This window comes from Bombina bombina, chromosome 4, assembly GCF_027579735.1.
Source record: "Bombina bombina isolate aBomBom1 chromosome 4, aBomBom1.pri, whole genome shotgun sequence".
In the NCBI taxonomy this organism is placed as follows: Eukaryota; Metazoa; Chordata; class Amphibia; order Anura; family Bombinatoridae; genus Bombina; species Bombina bombina.
In genome coordinates this window covers 285612086-285625580 of record NC_069502.1, presented here as the reverse complement: position 1 = coordinate 285625580, position 13495 = coordinate 285612086, and the positions used below count along the sequence as shown (strand labels likewise).

The 13495-nt window shown below is 35.6% G+C and overlaps 1 protein-coding gene across 1 annotated transcript in view; it reads right to left on the bottom strand.

Moving 5' to 3' along the window:
- The window catches only part of LOC128656209 (ceruloplasmin-like), a 208642-nt gene that overhangs the window by 114682 nt on the left and 80465 nt on the right, over positions 1 to 13495 (bottom strand). The window contains 3 exon segments of the mRNA XM_053709992.1: positions 2307 to 2561; positions 6812 to 6982; positions 8365 to 8577. Coding sequence (XP_053565967.1) covers positions 2307 to 2561; positions 6812 to 6982; positions 8365 to 8577 — 639 coding nt within the window.

The window sequence follows — 13495 nt, the reverse complement described above, 5'->3', positions numbered from 1 at the left end:
ATTTTTAATGGTAAATTTTGAAGTGATTTGGAAAGATTTCTAAGCTTTCTTCTAAGGAGAAAAAGTAAAATTACCTCAACAAAAGATAGCAAGAGAACAAAGAAAATTTGGTAATAGAAGTAAAATAGAAAGTGTTTCTATCTATTTTGGGTTTCATATTCTCTATAGTGTGTGTTTTAATGTATTTAGAGCTTGTATACAACAATGTATTTAGGTTTGTGACTTTAAAAATGTTGATTGTACATTTTTCTGTGTATCGTAAACAAATTATGATTAATTTAGAAACATTGCAACCATTAAAAACATGTTTATTTAAAGGGACAGTCTGCTCCAGATTTGTTATTGTTTAAAAACATAGATAATCCATTTATTACCCATTCCCCAGTTTTGCATAACCAACATGTTTATATTATTATACTTTTTTACCTCTGTGATTACCCTGTATCTAAGCCTCTGCAAACTGCCCCCTTATTTCAGTTATTTTGACAGTCTTGTATTATAGCCAATCAGTGGTGACTCATAAATAACTCAATGGGATTGAGCATAATGTTATCTATATGGCACACATGAACTAGCGCTATGGAGGGGCCTTCAAGGGCTTAGAAATGAACAAAGAATCCCAATCCCTATCTGAACCATGAAAGTTTAATTTTGACTAGACTGTCCCTTTAAATAACTAACTTTGTTACAATTAGAGATGTGCGTTGATTTTTTACAATACGAATATCCAAGGTAATGCCCCAACAAAATGTAAAGAAAATGAAAAAATACTGCTTAAATTCATCAGTTTTCATAAGTTTCCTTGAATTTTTGAGTTTTAGGTTTAATACCTTCAGCGCGCTGGAGAGCTAAGCTTACTCAGTCCTCTCCTTTACAGAGCCCCGGCTGCGCTTACAGGAGGCTTAGCATGATTGTTTCTAGAGTCTGCACTAAAGGAGAAGGTATTGTAGTGCAGGCTCCGGGGCTCTGTAAAGAAGAGGTCTGGTTTAGCGCTGATCTCCCGCACGCTGTAGGTAAGTATAAACTACAGGTGAATTTTTTTCATTTATAGCTTTTAAACACATACATTCTTTTAACGAAAGCAAATGTAAATGTTAATGAATATTCAGTACAGGTGGCCCTCGTTTTACAATGGTTCAATTTACACCGTTTCAGAATAACAACCTTTTGTTCCAGTCATGTGACTGCTATTGAAAAGCATTCAGAAGCAGTGCATTTATTAAAATAGCCAGTAGGTGGAGCTGTCCGCTTGTGTTGCAGCAAAGCCAAGCAAGCTGAAATTAATCAGTTTAACCAGACCTGAGCTATCGAGCAGATTTCAAAGGAACAAGATCTTCCTGTCTATAACTCATTCCAGATTTGAATGCATAGAAAGAACTGTTGCAGAAAAATGTAAGTGAAGCCTGTGTTGTGCGATTATATTATTAGGTTTATAATGCTGTTTAGCATGTAAAGTCTTCATTTCAAAGCTTTAAAAATAAAGCATTAGGTGTTACTTATGAGAATTTTGAGAGGGGCCTGGAACCTAGCTCCCTCACTTCCCATTGACTTACATTATAAACTGGGTTTCAATTTACAACGGTTTCAATTTACAACCATTCCTTCTGGAACCTAACCCCGGCGTAAACTGAGGGCTACCTGTATTTGTTTAATTTAAACGAAACGAATACCGAATAGTGCAGCCAACGAATATTCCTCAAATTTGTGCAAAACTAATTTTTGGTGGCTGCACAAGTCTAGTTACAATACATAATATTTATTTTACAGTTTAATACATATATATTACACACCGTACCTATGTACAATATACACTTAAACTCCCAGCACATAGAGGTTTATGTTTAATGTTACATACATAGCAAATCTATAGATGTTCTATGGGTGTTCTATGGGAGTAACCTGTATAACAATGAGAAAACAGTGCAGGTATGTTCTAGTGTTCTAAACAATACACACTGCTTAGGTAAACATTTTCACACATACATGTTTCACCACTCTTTCTGTAAAGAAATGAGCAGTTGTAAGAAATTTATTGTAAAACGTTGTTTGTGTATAGATTATTTGAACTATTACAAAACATAACACATTTTTATATCTATGAAACGCACATTATATGTTTTGAAAACATTCTCCTTCCTTACTGCTGAGATTCATATTCACTGGTGATGTGCTCAGAATGTCACAGTGCCACACGTCTGTACAGTAAGGGTCAGCCCACTTTTTTATAACAACCAGTGTGAGTCAGAATATGATGAGTAACATATGTCTGTTTTCCAGGCTTAAATAACTGAGTAAAACATATTTACCTTCTAAGTGGTCGTTAACCTGACATGTGAGGAGCCACTTTCCTGGTTTATCTGTAACCATTGTAGCTTGAATCATTGTTGCAGGGAATAGACTAACGGTGTCGACACGGAATAGCTGCTCTGTTAATGTTTGTCCATGAAAATAAGCAGAATGAATATCTACTTCATTTCCCATGCCAAACATATACCAGCGAACTTCTTTTTCACTACACATAGAAAGCCCTGGGAGATTTCCATACATATATCCATTGATAGCTGAAAAACAAAATTAATAATGAATAGATTTGAGTATATTACCTTAAGAAACTTATGGACCACGTTATCTAAAAAGTACATATTCTTATAAGCACCATTAGAGCAGAATGGAATGGAGGTGTTGGTAGTATAAGCAGAAAATGCAAAGTATATCTCAGCAATTAAACATTGTTCTGCAAAAAATACTTGTATACAAAGCAATTGGCATATGCAATTGGTTTGCATCTTTGCTGTGTTCAGCTTGTGACAGATTAAAATGATCTCCTTAAGCAATAATTGTGAAGAATGTGGCAGGTTCAGGAAAAGCCAATTAAAGACAATAGGCTAAGAAGACTCATAATTCTGTATTTGTGGTGAATTATGTATAGAATGATAACTATATACTTTCTATTAAGTTGTGGGCAAATATTGATTTTTGATTGGTCCTGAAATACATTATTTAACAGAATAATAATAAAAAACTATCGGCTAGATTACGAGTTTTGCGTTATGAGTGAAAAAGCCTCATAACGCTGCTTTTTCACTACCGCTGCAATTACGAGTCTTGTCAGAATAGCTGTACTGCACACTTTTTTGGCCATAACGCAACGTAACTACTGCACCTTTCAAAAAGTCCTTTTTCAATTGGACTTCCATAGCGCCGGTATTACAAGTTTTGCCTGGGAGGCCAAAAAGTGAGCGGTACAGCCTAAAATGACAAGATCTAAAGTCAGTAGTTATGGGTTTTACGTTACAAAGCTGTATCATAAAACTCATAACTAAAGTGTTACAAAGTACACTAACACCCATAAACAACCTATTAACCCCTAAACCGAGGCCCTCCCGCATCGCAAACACTATAATAAAAATATTAACCCCAATCTGCTGCTCCGGACATCGCCGCCACTATAATAAACATATTAACCCCTAAATCGACGCACTCCCGCATCGCAAACACTAGTTAAGTATTATTAACCCCTAATCTGCTGCCTCAACGTCACCGCCGACACTATACTAAAGTTATTAACCCCTAAACCTAACCCTAAGTCTAACCTTAACACCCCTAACTTTAATATAATTTAAATAAATCTAAATAAAAATTATTATAATTAACTAAATAATTCCTATTTAAAACTAAATACTTAACTATAAAATAAACCCTAAGATAGCTACAATATAACTAATAGTTACATTGTAGCTATCTTAGGTTTTATTTTTATTTTACAGGTAAGTTTGTATTTATTTTAACTAGGTAGACAAGTTAGTTAATAGTTATTAACTATTTGCTAACTACCTAGTTAAAATAAATACAAATTGATCTGTAAAATAAAACCTAACCTGTCTTTCACTAACACGTAACATTACACTACAATTAAATAAATTACATTAATTAAATACAATTAACTAAATTACAAAAAAACCCTCACTAAATTACACAAACTTAAAAAGAAATTATCAAATATTTAAACTAATTACACCTAATATAATAGCCCTATCCAAATAAACCCCCCCCCAAACTAAAACACCCCCTAGACTAAACTAAACTGCCAATAGCCCTTAAAAGGGCCTTTTGCGGGGCATTGCCCCAAAGAAATCAGCTCTTTTGCCTGTAAAAAAAAAATACAAACAACCACCCAACAGTAAAACCCACCACCCACACAACCAAACCTCCCAAATAAAATTCTATCTAAAAAACCTAAGCTCCCCATTGCCCTGAAAAGGGCATTTGGATGGGTATTGCCCTTAAAAGGGCATTTAGCTCTTTTTCTTTGCCCAAACCCCTAATCTAAAAATAAAACCCACCCAATAAATGCTTAAAAAAACCTAACACTAACCCCCGAAGATCCACTTACAGTTTTTGAACACCGGACATCCATCCTCATTAAGCCGGGAGAAGTCTTCATCCAAGCGGGCAGAAGTCCTCAACGAAGCCGGGAGAAGTCTTCATCCAAGCGGCAAGAAGTCGTCCTCCAGGCGGCAGAAGTCTTCATCCAGACGGCATCTTCTATCTTCATCCTTCCGACGTGGAGCGGCTCCATCTTCAAGACATTCGGGACGGAGCATCCTCTTCATACGGTCCCAGCCATACACTGAAGGTTCCTTTAAATGACGTCATCCAAGATGGCGTCCCTTGAATTCCGATTGGCTGATATAATTCTATCAGCCAGTCGGAATTAAAGGTGAAAAAATCCTATTGGCTGATCCAATCAGCCAATAAGATTGAGCTCACTTTCTATTGGCTGATTGGAACAGCCAATAGAATGCAAGCTCAATCCTATTGGCTGATTGGATCAGCCAATAGGATTTTTTCACCTTTAATTCTGATTGGCTGATAGATTTCTATCAGCCAATCGGAATTCAAGGGATGCCATCTCGGATTTAAAGGAACCTTTAAATCTGGGACCGTATGAAGAGGATGCTCCGTCCCGGATGTCTTGAAGATGGAGCCGCTCCAAGTCGGAAGGATGAAGATAGAAGATGCCGTCTGGATGAAGACTTCTGCCCGCCTGGAGGACGACTTCTTGCCGCTTGGATGAAGACTTCTCCCGGCTTCATTGAGGACTTCTGCCTGCTTGGATGAAGACTTCTCCTGGCTTGATGAGGATGGATGTCCGGTCTTCAAAAACTGTAAGTGGATCTTCGGGGGTTAGTGTTAGGTTTTTTAAGGGTTTATTGGGTGGCTTTTATTTTTAGATCAGGGGTTTGGGCAAAGAAAAAGAGCTAAAGGCCCTTTTTAAGGGCAATGCCCATCCAAATGCCCTTTTCAGGGCAATGGGGAGCTTACGTTTTTTAGATAGGATTTTATTTGGGGGGTTTGGTTGTGTGGGTGGTGGGTTTTACTGTTGGGGGGTTGTTTGTATTTTTTTTTTTTTTACAGGTAAAAGAGATGATTTCTTTGGGGCAATGCCCTGCAAAAGGCCCTTTTAAGGGCTATTGGTAGTTTAGTTTAGGCTATGTTTTTTTTTATTTAGTTAATTGTAGTTTGTTAATTGTATTTAATTTGTGTAATTTATTTAATTGTAGTGTAATGTTAGGTGTTAGTGTAAGACAGGTTAGGTTTTATTTTACAGGTAAATTTGTATTTATTTTAACTAGTTAGTAAATAGTTAATAACTATTTACTAACTAGTCTACCTAGATAAAATAAATACAAACTTAGCTGTGAAATAAAAATAAAACCTAAGATAGCTACAATGTAACTATTAGTTATATTGTAGCTAGCTTAGGGTTTATTTTATAGGTCAGTATTTAGTTTTAAATAGGAATTAGTTAGGTAATGTTAGTAAGTTTTATTTAGATTTATTTTAATTATATTAAAGTTAGTGTTAGACTTAGGGTTAGGTTTAGGGGTTAATATATTTATTTAGTGTTAGTGATGTGGGAGGCCAGAGGTTTAGGGGTTAATAACTTTAGTATAGTTGCAGCAGCAACGTTGGGGGCGGCAGATTAGGGGTTAATAAATTTATGTAGGTGGCGGCGACGACATTGGGGGCGGCAGATTAGGGGTTAATAAGTGTAATGTAGGTGGCGGCGATGTCGGGGGCAGCAGATTAGGGGTCAATAAGTGTAATGTAGGTGGCGGCGATGTTGGGAGCGGCAGATTAGGGGTGTTTAGACTCGGGGTTTATGTTAGGGTGTTAGGTGTAAACATAAGTTTTCTTTCCCCATAGGAATCAATGGGGCTGTGTTACAGAGCTTTACGCTCCTTTATTGCAGGTGTTAGGCTTTTTTTTAGTCGACTCTCCCCATTGATGTATATGGAGAAATCGTGCACGAGCACGTAAAACCAGCTCAAAGCAGCGCTGGTATTTGTGTGCTGTATGGAGCTCAATGCTGCCATATTGCCTGCTAACGCCGGGTTTTTGCAAACCTGTAATAGCAGCGCTATTAAAGGTGAGCGGTGGAAATAACTTGCAAGTTAGTACCGAGCCACTCATAACGCAAAACTCGTAATCTAGCTAAATGTTTTTTCCATGCCGCTGCAAATTTAAATTTTTCTAATAATTGTTTTTCGATAATGTAGTCTGTGATCAGAACTTAATTTGGCCACACAAAACTTTACAAGGCCTTAACTAAGAGATTTACCTCTTTACCACATCCTCAGAATTCAGAAAATTATTTAATTGAATGAGTAACATTTTACTACACCCCCAAACTTCCTAGTAACAGGTGAAATATTTTAAACATCCGGTGGTTTTGCTCTTTAGAGATTTATACATCACTAAATAAAACAAAACATATTTAATGTAAAATATTCAAAGAAAATCTTACAGTGCATAAGATTACTCTCCTCAAATTCTTCATCCTCCTTATTCACAGTTTCTGGGTTACTGCAAAACGTTTTTATGTTTTCATCAATATACCAACTTATATTTTCATCCACCACGGAAAACATCAAGACAAATTCTTCATACTTTTTTTTAATTTCTTTATTCAAAACACCTGTAGTACAAATAAAACACAATAGAAAAAGCAAACAGTGTCTAATTAATAATGTAACTATGAATGTATTCATAAATTGTAATTTTATTGGAAAGATCTTACTGCTTTTAAAAACATGAAATTAATAAAATGTTCTGCCCTATTAATGAATCTTAAAAACACCCTTTTGGCAAAATGTGCCGACAAATATATGTCTTATATTTAAAGTGAATGTAAATTTTGATGCTAAAGTGTCCAGTTTTTAAAAATTTGATTAAAAACAGGGGCACTTTCATCAAAATTTACATTTCACTCGTGTTGTAAAAATATACTTACCTTTTCAACTTGACAGCAGATCCAGCTTCCTCCGGCCTTCGCAAGCCATTTCTGACGTCAGAAATGATGGATAGGTCATCCTCCAATCACGGCTGTCCCCCCCAGGGGAATCAGTGTCTGATTCAACGCCGTGATTGGAGGAAGCCGGATTCCTCATTTTAAGCCCAAGAGGCTTTGCTATGGGTGGAGGAAGCTGGATCGGCTGTCAACACAAGTGAAATGTAAATTTTGATGAATTAAAGTGCCTGTTTTTAATCAAAATTTTAAAAACCGGGCACTTTAGCATCAAAATTTACATTCACTTTAAGCTCTGCTTTTACTCTATTGAAAAAACAAATGTTGCAGTAAATTTTATCACCCAGCACATACTTTGATGCAGTTTGTGCTAGTGCGTGTACAAAGTGACAGACCTAATACTAGACATAATAATTCTCACCTCAACAACAAATCTGAAACTTCTGTTTTTGTGAATGCAATAGGTATATATTAGCAGCATCTGAAGCTTGGTGTCAACCATATACCATGCACAAATAATTACATTTTGGATGAGGATTTTTATAATAATATTTATTAAGCAACTGATATTTAAAATAAGGATTCTTTCTAAGACTTTATACTTTTGTACTTTTAAATGGACTTTATTGACAAAATTAAAGTGTACTTGAGTTGAAGCATTTTTTAATATACTTGCATTATTAAAAATGCTTCTACTAAAAGTTTTACTGTTTCATGTGCATACATTACCATGCTGCATGCGCTAAGTGCAGCTGCATTCAAACTTAACACCTGCTAAGAGAACCAGTGGTGACGTGTATCCTATCAGTGATGACTTGCATTATACAAAGCACAGCAGCTCACTGAATTCAGGTGGGCATATATCCCTGAAACAATATTGATTCCCTTAGACTTATATTGAATATTTAAGAATTAGCATTCCAATGTTACTGGAATGGACAAATGTTTATTTACATTGCAGCTAAACATCTGCATTTTGTCATTTACATTTATTTCCAAAAGTGTCAATTTTTACATATATATTCCTTTTGCTATAGCTGAAAAACTCTTACCTGTTTTGCAGATGATCAAGGATCCTATTAGACCAGAGGCAGCATCCTTAGGACCATCAATGTGTGAGTGGTAAATCCTTGTAATACACTCATCCTCACGTTTAGTTGGTCCCTGCTCCATTACAGCATCCCACTTGTAAGTATAGGATTCACCTGGCTGAACAATATCATCTTTCTTTAATGAACCAGAGGTGTTGTCTGGGTACAGTGCTCCTGCAGACACAAATGCAATTTGGGTTAATCCATCTCAAGTGGTCCAACATAAGTTGCTTGACCATTTTTAATATTCCTAATTTTTGCTTCTATGTATTAGTATTGGAAAAACAACAGTTTTTTTAAATTTAATTTTACTTGATTTAACCACGGCAGGCATCTTGGTGTCATGGGGCACAACACATTTTGGTTATATAGATATTTACGGAAACCTCAATATCTCAGCTCGAGACGGTCCTAGCTCCTTGAAACAAAAACTGATCTTTAGATCACATTACAAGATACATATATAAACATTTTGCATATGCTTGTTCCTGAGACATAGGGGCCAATTTATCAATGTCTGTCCAACATGATACACTGTATCGTATCATGTCCGACAGACATTGCTAAATGTCGACTGCATACGCTGTCGTTATTTAACATTGCACAGTTCACCAGAACTTCTTGTGCAATGCTGCTCCCTGCAGATTCAAGGCCAATTGGCCGCTAGCAGGGGGTGTCAATCATCCTGATCGTATAGGACCAGTTATGGAGCAGTAGTCTTAAGACCGCTGCTTCATAACTGCTGTTTCCAGTGAGCCTGAAGGCTCGCGTGGAAACAGGGGCATCAAACTCCATTCGGAGCCGGATAATTCAGCCCCTTAGAATGTAATCCCAAAAAGTGGAACTTTCAGTGATCTTGATCCTTACATTATTATGATCCAGATCACTGAACGTTCCACTTTTTAGGGTCAATTCATAATGGTAGGGGTTTAAATCTCAGTCCTAAACTTTTGTTCATGCATTTCCTTATGGGGGCGAGAAAGTGCAATTTTTTAACATTTCTCCTTATTTTCTTGTTGATTATCTCTGGTGGGGCACCCGATAGTAACCTGAAATTTTCACAGCTATAAGTCCTCTTTGGTAGGATTGTAAAAGGTTTGAGTTTGAGATTCCACTGGTTACAGAGTAAGGCTAGTAAAAATCTGAAGAAAAGCCTAACTGAACAGATGTAATATAAGCATAACAAATAGAATGAACAGTATTTTACAGTAATTATTAGACATGTGCATTCATTAAAAAACTAATTTTATTTTTAACTAAAAATGTGTTATTCATTCATTTTTAATGAAAACAAATAATGAACTGGTCCTTTAATAAATAAACTAATTAACTAATAAAAATTGAACAAATAAAATTGTTAATATTAGTTAATTTGTTTGATTGGTTTTCTTTATAATGAAGCCTGAAAGCCTTTAGAAAGATATTAGGAAGATTTTGATTGATATCATCCTGTTATTTGTGACCTTTTCTGACCAATCCTGAGTGCTAGTTTGGTAGGACTAAGGTAGGCATACATAAACAAGTACAGATCAACTGATTCCCACAAACCTTTGCTGTTGCATACACTGAGAGACAGAGAGAGATACAGAACAAATATTATATCTTCAATGGACAATATTGCAGGCTTGCTTATTCTCTCCACCACTAATTTTATTTATTTTACTAAAAGATTTACATTTTATTTTGAACCCCCCCCCCCCCCCAAAAAAAAACTTTTGTTTCTTTCAGTTTTTTTCTTTTAAGCTGTGCCATACTTAGTTACGGCTGTACTACTATTGCTGAAGATTTAAAAATAATTATATTTTAAAAGCTTTAGGGCTAGATTACAAGTGGAGCTCTAAATTACTGAGCACTTGCAAATGGTCAAATTTGCCCATTTGCGGGCTCATGATAATTAACCAGCCATTACAAGTGGTTCCGAAAATTAACCAGAGATTGCATTAAACAGAGGGCATTATAGTTTTTTTCTTTAAAAAAAAAAAGTAACTGCACTAGGCAGTTTTGGGGCTTTAAAGTTGGCGGATGTGGGGTGTTAGAAAAAAACAGCACTGAAAAGTGCCTTTACATTGCGGTCTAGGGGAACTTTATGTTCCCATAGACCGCAATGTAAACATATATGAATGTGCTTATACACATATATATTTATGTGTTAATATGTGTATATACACCTATTAACACATATATATGTATATATTCATACACATATATATTTATGTGTTATGTGTATATACACTTATTAACACATATATATGTAGATATTCATACACATATATATTTATGTGTTATGTGTATATACACTTATTAACACATATATATGTAGATATTCATACACATATATATTTATGTGTTATGTGTATATACACTTATTAACACATATATATGTAGATATTCATACACATATATATTTATGTGTTATGTGTATATACACTTATTAACACATATATATGTAGATATTCATACACATATATATTTATGTGTTATGTGTATATACACTTATTAACACATATATATGTAGATATTCATACACATATATATTTATGTGTTATGTGTATATACACTTATTAACACATATATATGTATATATTCATACACATATATATTTAAAAATGCTGCCCATCGCTTGCGCTACTTACCCCCTTCGCTACGCGAGGTTCTGATACCGTCTCTGACAGTATTATAACGAGGCTCCCATAGGAGCTTATGGAAGTGCACTCTCATGAGCTCAATGCTTCCCATTGCCATTTACTTGTAATACCAGCGCACATTATCGTGTGCTGGTATTACAAAGTGGAATACTAATATTGCTTGCCCTTATTATTTTAATTTAAAAAAGTTGATCCTCTTTTTTATTTTCATTCAAGCATGCGCAAAAGCTGTAACTTGTTGCTGAAGATAAAACTTTATCTAATTATTCTCAATCTTGTAAGCTAAGATTAATTTTTATTTAAAACTAAAACATTTTGTGCCAGATTACAAGTGGAACGCTATTTAACGCTCAGGGCCGTTTTTAGAGAATCTGGCTCCCAGGGCAAAATTCCAAAATGTGCCCCCCTCACAGATTCTAAAGTCCCCCTCCTAGACCTTGCATATCACTCTGTCATTTAGAGGTCAGCTATAAAAAGGAGCAGTGCACTACTGGGACCTAGCTGAACACATCTGATGAGCAAATTACAAGAGACAAATGTGTGTTGCGGCCATCCACCAGTTAGCTCCTAGTAGTGCATTGCTGCTGCTAAGGATATGTACATATGTTTTTCAACAATGCATACCAAGAGAACAAGAATAATTAAATTATTATCCAAAATGTATATACAAAATGTCCAATAGACTTTAAAGTTAAACTTTGCAAAAAAGTCATCAGGTAAGATTTTCTAAAGGATTGCAATATGTCACTGGGTGTATTTGTAACATATTTAGGGGTCTATTACAATTATTTAGAAAAGTTATAACAATTTTTTTTTACAAAATTCACTATTAAAGTCTGTGAGATTTTTGCACATAAATAATTTGATAAAGAACTGTAATAGCTGTTTATTTTTCAAATATACTATACACACAGGTAGTAATAGACAGAGACATGCACACACAAGCAGTAATAGACAGATATATGCACTCACAGACAGTAATAGACTGAGACATGCACTCACAGCAGTAATAGACAGAGACATGCACACACAGGCAGTAACAGACAGAGATATGCACACACAGACAGTAATAGACAGCGACATGCGCTCATAGACAGTAAAAGACAGAGACATGCACTCACAGGCAGTAATAGACAGCGATATGTACACACAGACAGTAATAGACAGACACGTGCACACACAGACAGTAATAGACAGAGACAAGCAATCACACAGACAGTAGTAGACAGAGACATGCACTCACAGGCAGTAATAGACTGAGACATTCACACACAGGCAATAATAGACAGACATGCACAAACAGGCAGTAATAGACAGAGACATGCACACACAGACAGTAACAGACAAAGACATTCACACACAGACAGTAATAGACAGAGACATGCACACACAGGCAGTAAAAGACAGAGACATGCACACACAGGAAGGGATAGATAGGCATACACACAAAGGCAGGGATAGATAGGCATACACACACACACAGGCAGTAATAGACAGGGACATGCACACACAGGCAGGGATAGATAGGCATACACACACAGGTAGGGATAGATAGGCATACACACACATACACATACACACACACACACACTCAGTAATAGGCAGTAATAGGCAGATACACACACACAGGCAGGGATAGATAGGCATACACACACTCAGGCAGTAATAGCACACACACACACACACACAGGCAGGGATAGATAGACACACACACACACTCAGGCAGTAATAGCAGACACAAGCACTCACATGTGAGTTTGTGAAAACTTGCCATTGTCATTATGGAGTAAATGACACATACACACACCTATCACTATTAAAGGGACATTATACACTCATTTTTTCTTAGCATAAATGTTTTGTAGATGATCCATTTATATAGCCCATAAAGTTTTTTTTTTTTTTAATGTATAGTTTTGCTTATTTTTAAATAACATTGCTCTGAATTTCAGACTCCTAACCAAGCCCCAAAGTTTTATGAGAATACCGTCAGATACCTTCTCCAGCTTGTTCCTGTTTGTGTAAAGGGTCTTTTCATATGCAAAAGAAGGGGGAGGGGGAGTGTCTTATTTCCCAGTGGGCTTTCCAACTACCTTTTCAACAGAGCCAAACTGAGAGCTTCTAAGTAAGTTTTTAAACAGTTTTATACTGGATTTTTATATCAGTATCTGTGCATCTTATTCTTGATAGTAGTGCCTATTACATGCAGTTATATGAAAATGAGTGTATACTGTCCATTTAACCTTTATTAAACAATAAGTAAATACATTTAAAAAAAAAGCATAATTTCAAAAAGATTTTTTTTTTTTATTCAACAGTCCTTAACAGAAAACCTGCTCCTTAGTTTGTGGAAACCCAAGTTTTATAAAGCACATTTTTTAATTAGCTCAGTAAATAAAAAAATATGTACATATCATTATGTAAAGACCATGTATAATTTGTCATAT